The sequence below is a fragment of the Haliaeetus albicilla genome, chromosome 10 (assembly GCF_947461875.1).
Source record: "Haliaeetus albicilla chromosome 10, bHalAlb1.1, whole genome shotgun sequence".
Taxonomy (NCBI): domain Eukaryota; kingdom Metazoa; phylum Chordata; class Aves; order Accipitriformes; family Accipitridae; genus Haliaeetus; species Haliaeetus albicilla.
In genome coordinates, this window is record NC_091492.1 from 29802134 (window position 1) to 29819545 (window position 17412).

The 17412-nt window shown below is 40.7% G+C and overlaps 1 protein-coding gene across 1 annotated transcript; it reads left to right on the top strand.

The window, feature by feature from the left end:
• The first annotated feature begins 413 nt into the window (after positions 1-413).
• On the top strand, positions 414-3745 carry RPL6 (ribosomal protein L6). Its single transcript, XM_009911883.2, has 6 exons — positions 414-720; positions 811-909; positions 1397-1540; positions 2405-2453; positions 2861-3045; positions 3550-3745. The coding sequence occupies exons 1-6, from the start codon at positions 454-456 to the stop codon at positions 3700-3702; spliced, it is 897 nt and encodes a 298-aa protein (XP_009910185.1). The 5' UTR covers positions 414-453; the 3' UTR covers positions 3703-3745.
• Positions 3746-17412: the final 13667 nt, after the last annotated feature.

A 17412-nucleotide genomic window follows, 5' to 3' on the forward strand; every position in this document is an offset into this window, starting at 1 on the left:
CCCGGGAGGCGGACTCGGCTGGGGCCGGAGCTGGAGGTAGCGGTAGCCCGGGGAAGGCCGCTGTGGCCCCGCGGTGTGGCAGGGCCCGGCAGCTCCAGCGGAGCCGGGGGGTGAGTCCCGAGCAGGGAGTGGCTGTAACCACCCACAGGGACAGAGGGGCAACCCCAGCCTCGGCGGGTGTTTGCGTTTTCTTGGGCTTCCTAGTGAGGAGGGCTTGGATGCGTTCGGTGGACTTGGAGCTGTTGGAACTAGCGTGGAGAAGTGTTTTGCGTAAGTGATGGGGGTGCAGCAAACAGAACGGCTTTTGACTGCAGAGTCTGTAAGAGGTGGCTGACAACTGTTAGGATGGCGTAAAGGATCAAGTTCTGGTTGTTTTATTTTGTTTCTGCAACTTAGACGCTCCTCTGCACACCCTGTAATAAGTCATTGTTTCTTTTTTATTTGGAGCCACAGATGGCGGGCGAGAAGGCGGCCAGTGAGAAAAAGCCAGGCGAGAAGGCAGCTGGTGAGAAAAAGCCGGGCAAGAAAAAGATGGCTGAGAAGAAGCCAGCTGAGCAGAAGGCAAGCCAGAAGGAAGTAGGTGAGAAGAAAAAGAAGATTAAGAAGCATCATGCCAGCCGTAACCCTGTCCTGGCCCGGGGTATCGGGAGATATTCCCGGTCAGCCATGTATGCTAGAAAAGCACTGTACAAGCGCAAGTACACTGCTCCAGAAACAAAGGTAGGACCACAACTGCTGCGTTCAAATAATCATGCTTTTCATGGTGACTTGAGTTTGAAATGTCGTGTTCCCCCTTTTCTTTGCCTACAGATAGAAAAGAAAAAGAAAGAAAAGCCACGCGCAACCATTACCAAGCCCGTGGGTGGAGACAAGAATGGAGGCAGCCGTGTGGTTAAAATCCGCAAAATGGTAAGAAAAAGAACTGGGACGCTCACAGTTCAAGGCTGTTATGTGTAACTTTTGACCAGATGATGCGTCTCTTGGCTGGCACAACGTAGCAGCCTCAGCCTGTGCCATGCTTCATGGAACTGTTGGCAGTTATCTCCTTGAGATACGGGCCCAGTGATTGTTGTTCTTGGGGGAGATACCAGTAATTTAGAGAACGATTAGTAGGCAAGAGTGGGTTCTCCTCTGCCATTTGCGTTGCTGTGCTGGATTGGAAGCATGTGGAGAAATACAGAGCTGGTGTCAGCTTTCGCTGTTGCATGATGGTACAGAAAATACTCGGTGTGTTCCTGAAGTGCTGGTTACAGCACAAAAAAAATCTTTCGGAAGGGTCATCTTTAGGGAAATAGTATCTCTTACAAAAGGAAGATTCTAAACTGTTTGTGAAAGCTTTCTGTCCTGTGGAATACAGGGTGGTACAACATTTTTGCTCCTCTTTTTCTACTACCAGCCCAGATACTACCCCACTGAAGATGTTCCTCGCAAGCTTTTGAGTCACGGCAAAAAGCCCTTTTGCCAGCACAAGAGGAGGCTGCGGGCCTCTATTACTCCAGGAACTGTTCTGATCCTTCTGACCGGTCGTCACAGAGGCAAGGTAATGGGGAGCTTCTTCCTCTTGACTCTCACAAGGGCTTTGCAGCATTTCTGTGCTGAAACCATTTTGACTGAGCAGAAGTATCCTGAATTTACCAGCTGATTTCACGGGACATTGATCAGCCACAAGATGCAAATCTGCGCATCTGCTTTTCTGTGAATTCTGTCTAGATGCTTTCTCTCGTCCTGCCTTTAGGGGAAACAGTCTTTAAACTAATTCTTCTATAGAGCTGGAAGAAAACAGGCTAGTCCAGTTGCTTAGACAAAATTAAGGGAGTCTTGCTGCAATGCAGAAGGAAAAGTGTTATATTAAGATGTGTTCTTCGTCTTAATGATGTTTACTAACAGGTCTTAACTGACAGCCTTTATTTTATTGAATTCTTTGGCTTTGATGTCACATTACTTAAAAGAATGCTGTTCAGAGAAGGAAAACTTGACTGCAAAGAATAAAATGCAACTGGGGGATGGCTCTGACCAGGTGATATGTTGTGGTGCTCTTCTGGTTTTTATCTAGTTCCTGCCTTTAACTTGTACAAAGAATTTGGGTGACAGGATGGCTGTCTCACTGTCCTGTAAAATAGACAAAATATAAAAAAACGTACTAATTGGCTCTGCTCAGCCTTGAATGATGAAGCATGGGGAGAGTCTGATCTGTCGTAGATGAGGTAACTGGTAAAGCTGTACTCTGAGAATTGTTGGTAGCTTGGCTTGTGTGGCAGTTACTTGCAAGTTGCACCTGTGCCGGGATGCTTTGTCAATGCTTATACCAGTAACACAGGCTGCATGTGGGCATGGTCCCCATTGGGTTGCAGTATTTCAGAGTGCTGGGACCTGAGGACTGACGTCACATCTCATCTCTTTTCAGCGTGTCATCTTCTTGAAGCAGCTTGCTACTGGCCTTTTGCTTGTTACAGGTAAAAAACTTATACATGTGTGATGATATTTTTTGTTTGTTTGTTTTGGGGAGGGTTGTGGATTTGGGAGTTTTTAAGTTCAAGTTTGTCTCTGGGGTCAGTAGCGCTACAGATCTGCATGCAGATGGTTTGGTGCATCCTGAGTTCATGTAACTATGTGGAATCACATTTTGCAACTTTCCAGGGCGGAGGAGGGGAGATAATTATGCTTCAATATCTGACTACCTGGAAGAGATCGGGAAGCATTTTTTGGCTTTTTAGAGGCTATGGGGAAGGGCTTGTTGATTGTTCAGATTTTAACTGCAGAAACTCATCATCTCATACATTACAAAAATTCCACTTAAAAGCAGTGGTTGTTGCCAGGAAAGCTAACCTTGTTGTCTCTTCTGTCTTGCATCTGCCTTTAGGACCCTTGGTTATCAATCGTGTCCCTCTGCGTAGGGCCCATCAGAAATTTGTTATTGCTACATCTACAAAGGTTGACATCTCTGGAGTGAAAATTCCCAAGCATCTCACTGATGTGTACTTTAAGAAGAAGAGGCTGCGTAAGCCCAAGCATCAGGAAGGCGAGATCTTTGACACTGAAAAAGAAGTAAGGAACATGATTGTTCATTCTTTCTATATGCCCTTGTTACTTAAATCCAGGCTGGAAGGGGGTAAATACCATGACACAAATGGACAATTGAATTTTAAGTGGTCCTCAATAAAGTGAGGTAACACCATTAAAATGAGTTAATACAGCAGCATTGAGAGAACCCCCTTTTAAATTTGGGGATTCTTTTCTGCTTCTACCTTAGCAGAACAGCAGCAATGATTATTCCAGTTAAAGGTCTTTTTTTCACTGAGAAACACCTTTACTGTTTTCATACTGCCAACAGCGTGCTGCTGGCTCTGATACCTGCAACATAAGCCAAACAGTGGCTTCAGTTCTCTCTGCCACCTCCGGTCTCCTACCACCCTTCCCATATTTAGAACAAATGGAGAAAAGATTTCTTGAAAATGCCAGAACTCAGGGTTTGCCCTGAATTTTCTCATCTCCACAGAAGAGTCTGAAGTCAGTCTGCGGGATTTTAACATTATTCTTTTTACTTTCTAGAAATATGAGATAACAGAGCAACGTAAGTCAGACCAGAAGGCAGTGGATTCACAGATCCTTGCACGAATCAAGAAGGTGCCTCAGCTCCGTGGGTACCTGCGTTCTACATTCTGTCTCTCAAATGGGGTCTATCCTCACAAATTGGTGTTCTAACTGTTCTGAAAGCACCATATTAAATTTGAAGGGAAAAAAGCAAGGATTTCTGGTGTCTTCATTGCAATCCATAGTGGCACGTGTTGCACAAATCTTGCAATGAGTGTTATTTGACTAATAGGAAAACTGCTTGTGGCATGGAATTCTGAGGGGCTATATGTACATAGATGACTAGAATTTTGAGTGTATAAGGTTTTGGGTGTAGGGGTTTTGATTGGTTTGTTTCAGGTTTGTGGTTGTTGGGTTTTTTTTAACTAGTATAAACAGGAATTCAGCTTTCTTAACTATGAATGAGTTGGAGGGCGTGGGGACACCAAACAAAAAACAACAGGTTGTCTTTTGGGAATAGTGGATATAAATACTGGATTGACTACCCATCAGGACATGCTGCAGAATAAAATCCAGCCCAATGTCTGTGCTGACATATTTCTCTGCACCCTTACTGTGCTGAAAGCAGTGCTTATGGTATCTTTTGTGAAGAGCCAGGTCCTAGCAACAAACCACTGCTACATAACTCATTAGCATTTTAAAGCTTGTGTACAGCTTTGTTGAGATGGTTTTTCTGACAAACAGCTTTGATCCCTCAATCACCACATAAATCTCAGCAAATATAGCAATTTTTTAGAGGCATTTCAGGAGCTGTCTTGCATTTTGAAGTGGAAACACTGGAATACTCCAGAGTTTTGCAGGGTAACTTAATCATCCCTGGAACTATAACAAAATTTGGAATATATGTCCCTTCCGAAATGCTATATTTTTTTCCTGTTCCTTGTTTATCCATGTGGGATGTAATGCTTTTAGTCAGGAAGAGTACCTGCTTAGATCGAAAAGCAAAAGCATGATTCTTAATTCTGTAGGCTCACAAATGAGTTGAAGCAGAAGCCGTTTCTGCGAAAGGCAAGTATTTTTCTATCCTGGGAGGCTTCCAGAGGCTCAACAATTTTTCTTATCTCAAAAACTAGCAGAAAGTGAGTTGAGAAAGTTAGTCCTGTCTGGTTTCTTTTATCTGTTGAGGTCAGTTACCAGATATCTGGAAGAGGATGCTTGGGTAGTAATAGCTCTGCTCTTAAAAAAAACTGAGGATGTACGTATTAACAAATCTGGCACATTTGAGCTCTTTCTTGGCCAGACTTGGGCAGGAAATGAGGCTTATATAACAGCACCATCTGTCTTCCTATTAATTCTTAGCTGAAAGTAGCCAATGGGGTCAAACTTGACGGGGAGTAGAGATTTCATCAAATTCATACAAGCTTCAGGAAAAGGGGATAGAAAAGGGAATAAAGCAACCCTTGCTGAGGCAGAAGCCTGTAACATGTCACGTTCATGGGGAAGGAGGAATTGGGCTTCAAATGCTCCAGAGCCCATGAAAAAACTTGGAATACCTGGCTCGGTGGATTCACACACGAAGGGACTATGGTCATCTTTATAACTGATGCTGGCTGGTGTTAAAGGATGGAAGTATGTAGCACTCATTACTCTTCCACCATCTTCCTCTTGATAATTAACATGTTAAATATTAGTGTGGTTCAGTAGAGGGAGCCAGTGAACAAGCTTCATCCAAATGCAGAACTCCTGGTGGGGTGCGTGTCTCATGTTGCTCCATGATACCTTCTGCACTCTCGTGCTCCAGGAAGATGTTCTTTATGTTTCAGTGTTATTGGAACTACATCGGTGATCAGTTACGTCTTCTATTGTATGTGGTTTGGTGGTTAATGGGTATAGTCAGGTTTCTGAAGTTGATGTGAGATTTTACTGCAGTGATGGGACTGGCCTGTTTGCATAAATCAGCTCTAAAAAGATACAAATGTGTTGCACGCATCTCACTGCTAGTACTAAGATAAGTTTACTGATACTACCAAAGAAAGATCTTAACCCAATATGCTTAGAAAGCTCACTTAAAGGAAAAATTATATGTGGGAACATTTAAATGGGAAAAGTCCAAAAAGAACAAGTAGACCTCTTGATCAATATAGCTCATAGCAACATGTGGTATCGCAAAGTCTGCAAGCTGAGATTCAGTTACACGGTTGTGGTCTGAGAGAACACTTAAGAGGTACTAGTGCTTCAGTCGTTCCCTTTCCCTCTCGGAATGGGGAAGTTGTAGTTACAAAATAGCCCTATGGCCTAGTCTAGGAATAACTAGGCCTTTAGATACAATGGTATTTTCTATAATTATTGATTACTCTAATGTGTTGCTCATTTGTGTATCAGAAGACCTGAAATGATACATGGAACCATTAACCTTGTTTACTGAATGGGGAGGCTTTTGTCTCCCAGTATGCTGTCAGGAGGTGATTTGGTAATACAGTTCAGTTGTCTTCATAGGTCCTGGTATGGAGAAATGGTCTCAGGTGCTGCCGTTGCCTCCCTCACCCCAGTCCTGTCACTTGTCTGACTAGGTGGTGACCAATAACACAGCCCTGCAAGGTGGGGAGAGAGAGGGAGGAATGAATATTTTCATGCTGGTTTAGATCCCTGAACTGAGTCACTGTGGGACCAGATGAATGTTGGTCTCGGCACAAAGGGGCGTGGGAGCAGGCCTGCTTCTGGGGGTGCTACCTGTTAAGTAAAATTTTAACAGCAAATGATGCCTTCACAGTGCTGAGCAGCTCCTCGGGCTTTGCTGCAGAAAATGGAGATGGCAAAACCCTTGTCTTTCATAGGGAGAGGCAGCCGGTGGACAGCTGTGATTTGTCTCTCTTAACCTTTGAAATATTTTCCTTGAGTTCTGTGAAATCTGGCTTTTTCTGAAATGCTCTGGGGTGGGGGATGGAAATGAGGAAAAACAAGGACTGTGCAGATGACCAACACAGAAAAAAAGTGAATATTCAGAAGGATTTTTCAATCTAGATAATACTGACCACTACCTGAAAAATACTTCCACCACATAAAGAGCTTTTGTGTGTGTTCTCGCTGTCCTGCAGCTTTTCTCATTCTGAGCATGTAAACAGTTCTGCAGTCCTGGCTAGCTGAGTCATTGCTTTTCACTGAGCATCCCCCACAGAAGAAGCTAGAGACATCCAAAGCCCCAGTCACCCAATCAAAAGTGCTGGAGATGTGCAGGTCCAAAAATAGTGACAGACTCAACCACAGCAGCACTTCATTAGCATCAAATATGCTCTTTGCTTCAGCTGCCTAATAAAGTGATGTGTAATTATAATAAAGCATCCTTTTGAGAGGAAAGATAGAGGGATGTTGGCTTTCTCAGGGAATTGGTAGTAAGATGCAATGCCTTATCATCTACAGGCACCTATTTTTACCTATTAGCTGCCTCTGAAATGACCTGGTGGATTCAGTCCAGCCCAGAGAGGCTATGTCCCAGCTGCTGTGTTGGCAGGCAGTGTCAGGGAGGCAGACACTAGCTTTGCTTCTGAGACTCAGAGCCTTAAGAGAAACTGAGGCTTATTTGCAAGACAAAGTATTTTCCAGTGCCAGGTTTGTGGAGAATGTTACCTTTGGCATTTCAGGTGCAACATACTTGGTTTTAACTTTAATTAAGAGCAAGACACTATGGCCGGAATGTGAAAGTGCTTTTACAGGACTACCACACGTACCATTTTGGCCAGGTGTTGAGGAAAATATCCCAAATGCCCAGAGGTCCAGTGATCAGCTGCTCAGTTCATCTATGCTATAGAATACCTATAGGATGTGCCTTGTCATGCAGGGACAGCTGAACCTTTTTCCACCAGCATATTTCCACCTGATCCCTGCCCTTCCTCTCCTTGTATTTCACAGAACTGTTGCGACTGGTATACCCAGCCCCACTTCTGCAAAAAGTCATTCTGGATCTCCCCACAAGCTCAATAAAAAATGAATAGAATTTGGGGACAGTTTCTTTGTCTTCGCCACTGGGAAGAAGCTCTGCTTTAGCCTGACAGAAAATGCAGGCAAGATCAGCTGAGAAACCATTCATAGAGAAGAGCTGGCCTAGGCAGCCTGCCTCTAGCAAATGCTAGATAACTTTTTCCACTCTTCTCCAAATGCTGATTCCCATCTCATTTTAAATGATTCAATCATTAGAAACCCCATCCAAATGGACTTTACTAATAGAATTTGTTCCAGATTCTCTGTATATTCTTCTTGCAGTAGATTTTGTTTCTTGTCTTTCAGTGACGAGGGCTTCCTGGTCTCTCTTTATGAAAAACAGCTGGTTTTTAAGATCAAAACTGTTTTTTACAGTTCTCTAACCAGCGCTTAAAACTCCAGGCGAGCAATTACCAGTTTGAAACTGGACAGCAGAGTTCTGCCCTGTCCCTGGTTCACTGTGCAGGCTGTGTTACTGAGGTCTCTTAAAGTTCCATTAGGATAAGAGATCACACCATTTTCCTGTGCTGTTTAGGGGATTAAGAAGCATGCCAGTCTACAAATATCAGTGGCTCCTACGATTTTATCAGCTCTGTCACAAGATGGACACATAGGCAGCTTAGTCTGAGAGATCTAGAACTACACAGAAGAGTCATGTAAACTCCACTACACTTTCTTCTGTCATTATTGTCCTAATGGGTATAGGATTAAGAGCTCCTGCTCCTATTCTGGTTTGGAGACAGCATCTGAAGTTCTAGTGACTTGTGTGGGAATGTGAGGATACAGGAAAAGGGGAACTATTTACCTGTTAATTTGATTTCTCCAGTTCTCCTGCATTACAGTCTGCACTAAGCACTTGACAATTCATTGTTTAAGCAATTAAAGCAATTAAATCCATATTTTAATAAGGACTTATTCATAATAGTTCTCGCTATTTTTTTTCCCTCATTGTTCAGGAAGCCACTAATTGAACAAAGCAAGCCAGTCCCACTGGCTGTAGTCAAATCTTGCACTGAGTCATGCAAGAGGGTTGGTCTGTGATGGTTATACGTGGAATTTAATATGCTTGCCAATAAGCAACCATGAAATTTCTTACTTGTTTAGTTGCTTTTTCATAGTTTGTTTGTTGTTGGATTGGTTGGTTTTTAGATCAGACCAGTTTTGACCTTCTCACAGATGAAAAGTCATAAAACATTTTTGTCAGCTGACTGCCTTTTTTGGCCCATTTTATCCTGGTTTTTTCCCCTTTATTTCAATGTTTATCTTTCTCAGTGGAAATGACTTTATGTGATAGATTATACACACAGCCAGCAACTTCTATGACCTAACCGTGCTTCACACTATACCAGACATAAATACTTATTAGTAGTAATAATGAGAGAGGAAGCATGGTAGTCAAAATATTACTTGACATTAAAGAAATCCGATTTTTTTTCTCAGCTCTATTGATTTTTTGTGTGATCCTGAGCAAGTAACTTAATTTCAGTGAGGTCAGTGTTCACATACCTGCAGAATAGCAGTAATACTTTCTCATATTGGGTCTCAAGAAGTGTTTTAAACTTCTGCAGACGTACAATTTATGACAGTGCTCTAAAGTACATAAAAGAATAAAAAGTCTATGCTTGGATGACACTGAGGAGGGAACCTGATCCATTATTCTAATATCCCCCTACTGAGATTGTATCGACATTTAATACTAAAAAACAAGAACATTGTGTGGTGTTGAAGACTGGCACAGGTGGCATGAGGAATACATGTTTTCATATTCCTATTTATCAGTTGTAATTCATTTTTTGCAGAACTTAGTCCATTATATTTGTACAGGACAGTACAGCTAAAAGCTTTAGTCTCTGGTGACGTTATGTGTTTCTGCATTTTGCCCAATTAGCAGTTCTTAGCGCTTTGCCTGCAGAATTTTTTTAATGATCATAATAAACAGCTTCTCATACTTTACATACACTGAGCACATTGGCCTCATGACAGCAGAGGTAAAACCTGTCATTGTAACACCAAGAAACTGTATACAAAGGTAAAATGATTTATTCAGTCCATTGGAGCAAGCCAGTGGGATGCAGAGAACCACACCAAGTAGTGCTAGGAAAGGCTTTAAACCTCATGAAGAAAATAGGAGACTAAACCAGAAGCAATTACATCTTCATCTATTTTGTCAGTCCTACTTGATCTAGAGGTTTTCCACTCGCTTGACAGATGCACTTAGGATGTAATTGTTTTTAAAATTAAGGCTTTCAGATATCACCATGTGCTATACATGGTATCCTATGATTCAAAATGCACATTTTCACATGAGGAAATAAAATACAAAGATAAAATGTACCAAAACAGACCTAGGCAGCAAGCTTATGTCCTTGATAAACAAGGCAAAAAGATAATTTTTCAGAACAAGGAAACATGAAGGCCCTGAAAAGAATGATGCATCCTCAAAATGTTTCACTGGAGATGTTTAGGTAAAATCAGTATTCACATTACTGATGTGAATGTCCTGCTAAGCTGAAATGAAGATCTATTTCATGGAATTTCATAGAAATTGGTGGGTAACTATAACTGTTCCTTAAAACAAGCACAAAAGTAAACAAATACCCCTCTAGCATTAGAGAACTGAAACAACAGCAACTATTACTCAAATGACGGGCACATGGCAAAGCTTCTGTACATTGCACATTATCCACATGGCTTCCCTCTGGACTGACAGAGAAAGTGCAAAAAGGGCATTTGAAATCTGAAGCTTTGTGTTTGTGTGAGAGAAAAAAAAAACACATGCGCATACTAGGGACACGGAGAAAAAGGAAAATGCATTTTGAGACTGCTGATACAAGAGAAAACTCTGAGAGTGCTTTTTTTTTCTTTTTTTTTTTTCCCAAAATTCTGGCTTTGGTCAAAGCACTGCACAAAAATCTGTGGTTTACTGAATCCAACACTCTAGGAAAGAAGACTTTGTCATGCTTTGTGAATAAACAGGACTTCATCAAGGCAATGCCTAGCATCATCATGTAACTGTCTTCTAACACAGGCAACCCATTAATCTGCAAACTGGCTGATAGCTTGGATCAAAAAAATGAAAATAATACAAATAACATCACAAATTATGTGGCTTGGGCTTACTTTAAATAACAGCTGATTTCACAAGTACCTGAGAAGGGTGTCCCAGCGTGAGACAGTCAGTGCAGCTGTCTCCTGGGGATTTATAAGGTTACTCATTAGAATTTCTGTCATTCTTCCCATCCTGTCACCTGAGCTGCATCTTTTCATGTCATTCAACTGGCCACTGCACCAAGCCTGGTTAGACTGGATAATCAAGCCTAAGAAATGTTTTTTTAATGTGTTTGTCATGCACAATCAACAACCATATGACAACAATCTGGAAGAATGGAGGAATGAGCACAATACGCGTAATATGGTCACTATTGCCTGTGAAAGGCTGGGCTGATGCTGTCTAGTTGTGAACCAATAATCTAATGAAGGTGGTGATGCTGGTGTAGTCCTCCAAACAGTCAGTTGGCTTTGGATGACTGAAGATAGCACTGCTCTCAGTTCTTCTGTTGATTGGTTGCTGGTGGAGTTATTTTAGTTGAAGGGCAATTAACTGTTCTTCATGGTTTATCTGTAGGCTGCTTGTGGTGATGTTCTTTTTAAAGAAACACTGCTGTGTTTTTTAGCATAAAGTCAAGGGTTTATAAAGCAATTCCAGAAAAGACTGTCAAGACCAGGACTTTATTAGCACTTGACATTCCACTGCAGCATTCATAAACTCAACTCTACAATATTACAAATGAAGAAACTGTCTTACCTGTAGCAGCATGAAAAGATTTTCAACCATCCTGGTTTCATCTGGGGGCCACTCCATCACAAATCTGTGGAATGATGAATTATTTGGCCTTTACTGGTTTATGCCATCTGGCTGCAAGGAACAGAGGGAAAAACAGGTGAGTCATATTGAGCATAGGAAGATTGCACCTCTCACAGAAAACAGCAACATCTCTTAACTAACAAAACCACAGTAGACATCTATATCCTTTTCTGTTTGTCGCTCATGTTTATATCCCATCAAGTTGCTCACCCAGTGTGACTTTATTGTATAATAGTTCTCACTCTTCCTTTAAAAGTAGATTATTGGCTGGAAATTAGAGGAAAGAGATACTAGAAAGAACAGAAGAAATGCTTCAATGAAGAAAGGAAGGGGAGGAAAGCACTATGGGAAGAGCACCTTTGAAGATGTGGGCACTTATAGCTGCAAAACAACACCACACAGAGAGCAAAATTGTTCTCCCCAGAGGAAAAGGCATTCCAATTTGTGCTGCATGGTTTCAGTTCTCAATTAGTGGCTTTCAGTTTTAAGTTTGTTTTGAATGCCTGTCACCATTGAAGAGAAAATCAGTACAGACTATAGCATTTTCTCAGGCCAGGGATTTACTGACCTGGCTTCCTCTTCTTAGGAAAAAGGGTAGTTAGTGCTGCAATGCCTGTGAAAGCCTGCTAATTAAGGCTTCACAGGATCTTAGAACTGATTTGTGAATTTCAAGTAAAAGACAAAGATAATAAAAGTTCAAAAGCCACCTCCTTTAAAACTCTCATTTAAAATCCTGCTTTGACTCTTTTCTTTAGTGTCCTGTTGTTTCAGATAGTCAGATAGGTCTTTCAATAGTCACTGTTATCTCTTTTATAAGACTCTCACAACTTATCCTTACTTAGAGATGTGCTTATGAAAGGCAAGTCATTTTGGGTGAATAACATGTAATGAGTTGTGGGTTTTATTCTCAATAATATGCTAACTCAGCATGGGTGACCAAATAGGGTTTTTTGTCAGGATTGGCTTACCTTTTTCTAAAACTTATACAAAGACCCGGCTCTAGCCTTTTATAGTAAACAGCTGCCTCAGGCCTTTCATTCTGGATGACACCTACAAAATATGGCTGATGGAAGCAAGCTGGCAAAATTCTGCTTCTTGCCATCTATGAGTAATTCCTCCATCATTCCCTCCATCACTACCTCTCCCTGTGGACAAACTATTACATGACATTCCCAAAACTGCCTTTTTTTTTTTTTTTTTTTAAATCTTTTTCCTTCCTACAGGTCCTTCTGCTTTCTCCCTGCCATGGGTATGGAAAGTGCTTTCAACAGAATATAGAAAATATCAAATGGACTATGAAAACCACCTAATCCTGCACCATGAGATCAGCTAAGTCCCAGTCAGGCCCAACAGATACTTGCCTACTGCATTGCTGAAGCCCTCCATTAACAGAGATTCCACAACTTCAGAAGGCAATCCAGTCTCCTGCTGAACACGCCATACCAATGGGAAATGTTTCCTGATGTCCGCCCTGTATCTCCCCAGTTGCAGTTTAAGCCCATGGCTTTTTGTCCTGTCAACAGCAGCTTACTTCTTCTCTGTGCTTCAGCCTTTCACACATTTGTTACCATGTCTCCTCTCTGCCTTCTCTTCTCAAGACTGAACATATCAAATCCTTTCAAACTACCCTCATAAGCAGTATTTTCAAGATGTCTGATTGCTCTCATCAGGACTTTCCCCAGCCCATCCATGAGCTTCTTGAAATGCGGTGATCAATTCCAAATGCAGCTCTCCAAGTGGTGCTTCCTGTTTAGCTTTTAAGCAGTTCTGTTCTGTGTCTGTAAAACATCACAGCAACATTTTGTTTTTGAATGAAGCTTACAGCTGCCACAGAATTATAGATCATACGAAAAAATAAGTAATATAGACAAATTCTTGCCAGTCACAGTAATCCCTGCTTTCCACCCCCTTACCTATTCATACATTTCATTTTACTGTATTTATTATATGTATTTTAAACTCTCAATGTAAAAATATTCTTAACCTTACCATATGATGGATTTGGACTGAGATATGCAAATGAAATTAAACTAGGCTAATACTTATAAGTTTTCCTAGATAGTTTGATGTTCTGGTACTCTAAAAAGCCATGAAATCTTATAATTCATTTTACTCCTAAAGTGTTTCCTGTAACAAATCAAGACTTTTATCAACAGGAAATGAAAAAGCCAAGATGCACTCATTTCAATTTTTTGATCAGTTCTGCTTTGTCACAGAGGAAAAGCATCCTCATTTGTGAAGAGTAGCTCCTGAATTGGAATTGTTTGAAGTCAGGTTGGGGTAGGCTGATTATTACTCTAGCAGAAAAATGCTGAAGCAGAGTGTTGGTGGCCCGGCCACAGGGAGCTCATCCCTGCCTCAGCACCTGCAAGTACAAGGTATGACGCTTCCCCACCTTGTGATGCAGCTGCAGCTACTATCCCCATGCTTCACGTTTCCATCAGGCTTTGGTGATGTGAACATCCTTATCCTCCCCCGGGAAGTCTGATGGCAGGTTTGACAACATGCTTCAATCAGCGCTGAATGAACATTTCAGGGAGTCTAATGAATCAGACACAAACCCTGGCAGATCACCGCACCCATCTCCTGTAGGAGTCGTGGACAGGGAGTTAACATCCTGTTTGCCTGTTTGTGCACAGGGGCCCTCCACTGGGACAGCAGTGTGATCCTGAGGTCAATGCATCCAATTTTCTGTATGTACTGAGGACTGGACTTTACATTGTAATTACCCTTAAAATACAAGCGTGAAGTGTCCATACTATTTAATGTAAAGGAGGGAAATATATTTAATTTAAAGATGAGAGGGCTTTAACCTCTTTAACTGGTCCATTCTCATTTTTTAACTATCGGAGTTTTAAAATTATGATATAGGGCTGTGACTCCACGTGGGACTTTACTAAATCACTAAATTATTTAGTGATTTTACTAAAATTAAAGCTGAGGTCTTTAAACACAAAAGAGAAAAAAAAAAAGGACATTTTAGATGTCTGCCTTGGAACAAAGGACATCTTTGAGTAACAAGGCAATGCTCCTAGAATAAAAAACAAAAGTCTGCATGTTCTGTGTCAGTTACTGGAATTCTTTCTTGTTATCAATGAATAGCCCTCAAACACGGAGATTTGCAGGATTAGGATTTCAACCCATATACTTGGGAAATTATAGAAAATTATTGAAACACAAATGTAGAAACTCAAACTATTTCTTTATAGTCTAATAGAAAACCAGCTTATGACACTTTTTCTTTCCAAGAGTTTTAAATAAAACTTTGTGTAAAATATGGGGTAAATATGAAGGTAGAGACAGTTCTGATGAAAGATATATTTTGTTTTTGTATCCAAGTATCAGCCCTACCTCTGTGCTGACCACTTTCAGCATTGCAATCGCATTGCCAAGCGGTCCTTCTCCCTTTTACAAGAAGAAGAAAACACTGCCGATCTTGCAGCATACACTGATCAGAAAAACTACCATTTTTGTAACTAATTCTCAAGAACTGATTTTAAAATCCTCAGATCTTGGCCAAGCTATTGGGAATTTTGTCAATTTAACATTACAAACCCTGAGAAACACTTTATAAAGTGGACCTTGTAATAATTTGTATGATTATATAAATCCACCTTGTTAACTTTATATTTTTACAGTATTGAGCAGAATATTGTAGCAGACTTTTCTTCATTTATTATTTTCCTCATTTTACTGCACCAGTTTTCAGGGAGGTTGAATTTTAAAACAGTACCGAATAGCTGTATTTAAAACCTACCTATTTTTGGATATTAATAATGAGTCTTCTGAGACATTAGAGATTCAGAAATTCAGGACAACCACTAAGGGATCTATTCAGCTCCCAACCACTCTTCCTCACTGATGGGCAGCATTTAAACACTTCCCTCCATAAAAGGCTACTTGCATTAAATTCTTGAATAAGAAAATGAGACATGAGTTTACCAAGAGTAGCACTAAATGCCAGATTTCTTTGGGTCTGCATGTGAAATACCGCAAACAGAATTTAAGCATAAGTTGTTATTTCATTTACAAGCCCAGCATGAGTCAACCATATCACACAGCTGCAGAGAAAGCAAAGATGATACTGAGACACTTAACAGGAGTACTGCATAGAAGACACAGGCATCTGTCCAAACCATTTCACACTAGTAAGGCTTCATCTAAAGTACCAGCAGCTCAAGAGAGATGTGGACAAGTTGGAGGAAATCCCAAAGAGCAGAAGAATGGTCAGACATCCAGAGCATATGGCCTACAGAGAAAGTTTGAAAGGACTGGGATTATTTAGTGCAGAGATGATGAAGAGGAATTGTGGTCACAGCCTTCACACGTGAAAAAGACTGCACTTAAGAGGAAGGAAATAAACTGTTCCCTGTGCCTACAACAGCTGTTCTCTGTGCCTACAAAAGCTGAAAAAAAAATTAAAAGGCTTAAATTACAGTAACACAAGTTCAATTAAGCATTAGGAAACTCCCTAACTGTAATGACAATTCAACAATGGAAGAGATTGCAGGTGGAGTCTCCATCAGTCTAGATGGGACAAGTATGTGTCACAAGTAGTGTAGTTACAGCTTGGGTCACAGCACTGGATTAGATTGCCTCTAAGAAAACATTCCAGCATTTTTATTACAATTCTATAATTTACATTTGTTTCATGTCCAATTTAACTAAGGCTATGTTTGTAAGGTAGGTGATTCATACTCATGTTCCCTGTAATAAAATTGTCCTTATTAATTTTAATAAAAATCTCTTTTTATTTGTTCTTCCTTCCTCAAGCCTACCTTGCTATCAGTCAGAGCCTTCTTCAGAGATTATTGCTAATATATCAAAATGAGAAAAATGTGAATAATTTTCCTTTGCAATTAAAATACCTTTCTGAAGTTTGAAATTATTTTATTTCACTGTCTAGTTTGTTCTTTCTCCTCTGTCAAATACTGATTTTTTCCACTTCACTCCTTTCTAAGTTTTAACTTGGAGAAAAATGAAGAAACTGTATTTCTTAATCACAGTTAGTGTGCCAAGAAATGCCAGTATTCCTTGCATAGTGGCCTTATTAATGATGGCATTTGGGCTCTCTATATAACATGTACTAAGCAGAAGAGCCAGGATTCAGGGTATGGAAATCTGGTTATTGCAGACCACATAAAAATAGCAACTATTTCTTCTGTTTCACACATTTCTTAGTGCCACAATGGTCATTAAAACTGAAACTGCCATTTCTAAATTAACAGAAAGATGTACAGCAAAGTCTTAGGACGAAAAGAATTTCCACCATATGTTATAGCTGTTAATATAAAATTAAACTGGAGGGCGAGACAATGTTCCTTTAAATTCCATTACATAATAGGCAAATGGTCAATTCGAAGCATGAATGGTGAATTTCCATTTTCAGCTCACAGGACTGAATTTTTGCTCACAGACCATGAGCATCTTCTGCTAAATCTCAGCAACCGTGATGCCCACACAGAGAAGCACAGGGGCACATTCTGCTGCAGGACCGGAGACCTGCACGTAGAGAAGCTCGTTCCAGAATCCGGCCGCCAGAGGCAGTCACGACCACAGCCACAGCAGCTGTAGACAGCTGCCCCATCTGCTCAAAAATAATTAAAGCAAAAGACTGGTTTTCTGTACAAGCCTATTTACAAGTTAGGGGGTTTATTTCTTCAGCTTGATGATTTGTGTCACAAAGCTATTCTAGTCTGTTTTTTAAGTCGCACCATCTCCCATAATGTAGTACAAGACTTCTTTGTAGTTACTGCAGTACACCTCTGAATGCTACATTGAAGTTACAGTGGCTGACGTTTTCTGGTGACATGCAGAACAAAAATAGGTTTTTTTTTTTCATTATATTATACAACACTTTCTGCAGCAGATGCCACACAAACTGCATTATATTTGCTGAATTCATTACAGGGCCCTAATATTGAAAATTTCATGCAGAAAGCTATGTCAGCATTCCCTGCTATGTAAGCTTATAGATTGCACAACATACTGTTAATTCCTGAATGGCGGGCACCTAAAATAATTTAGTAAATCTTACATTT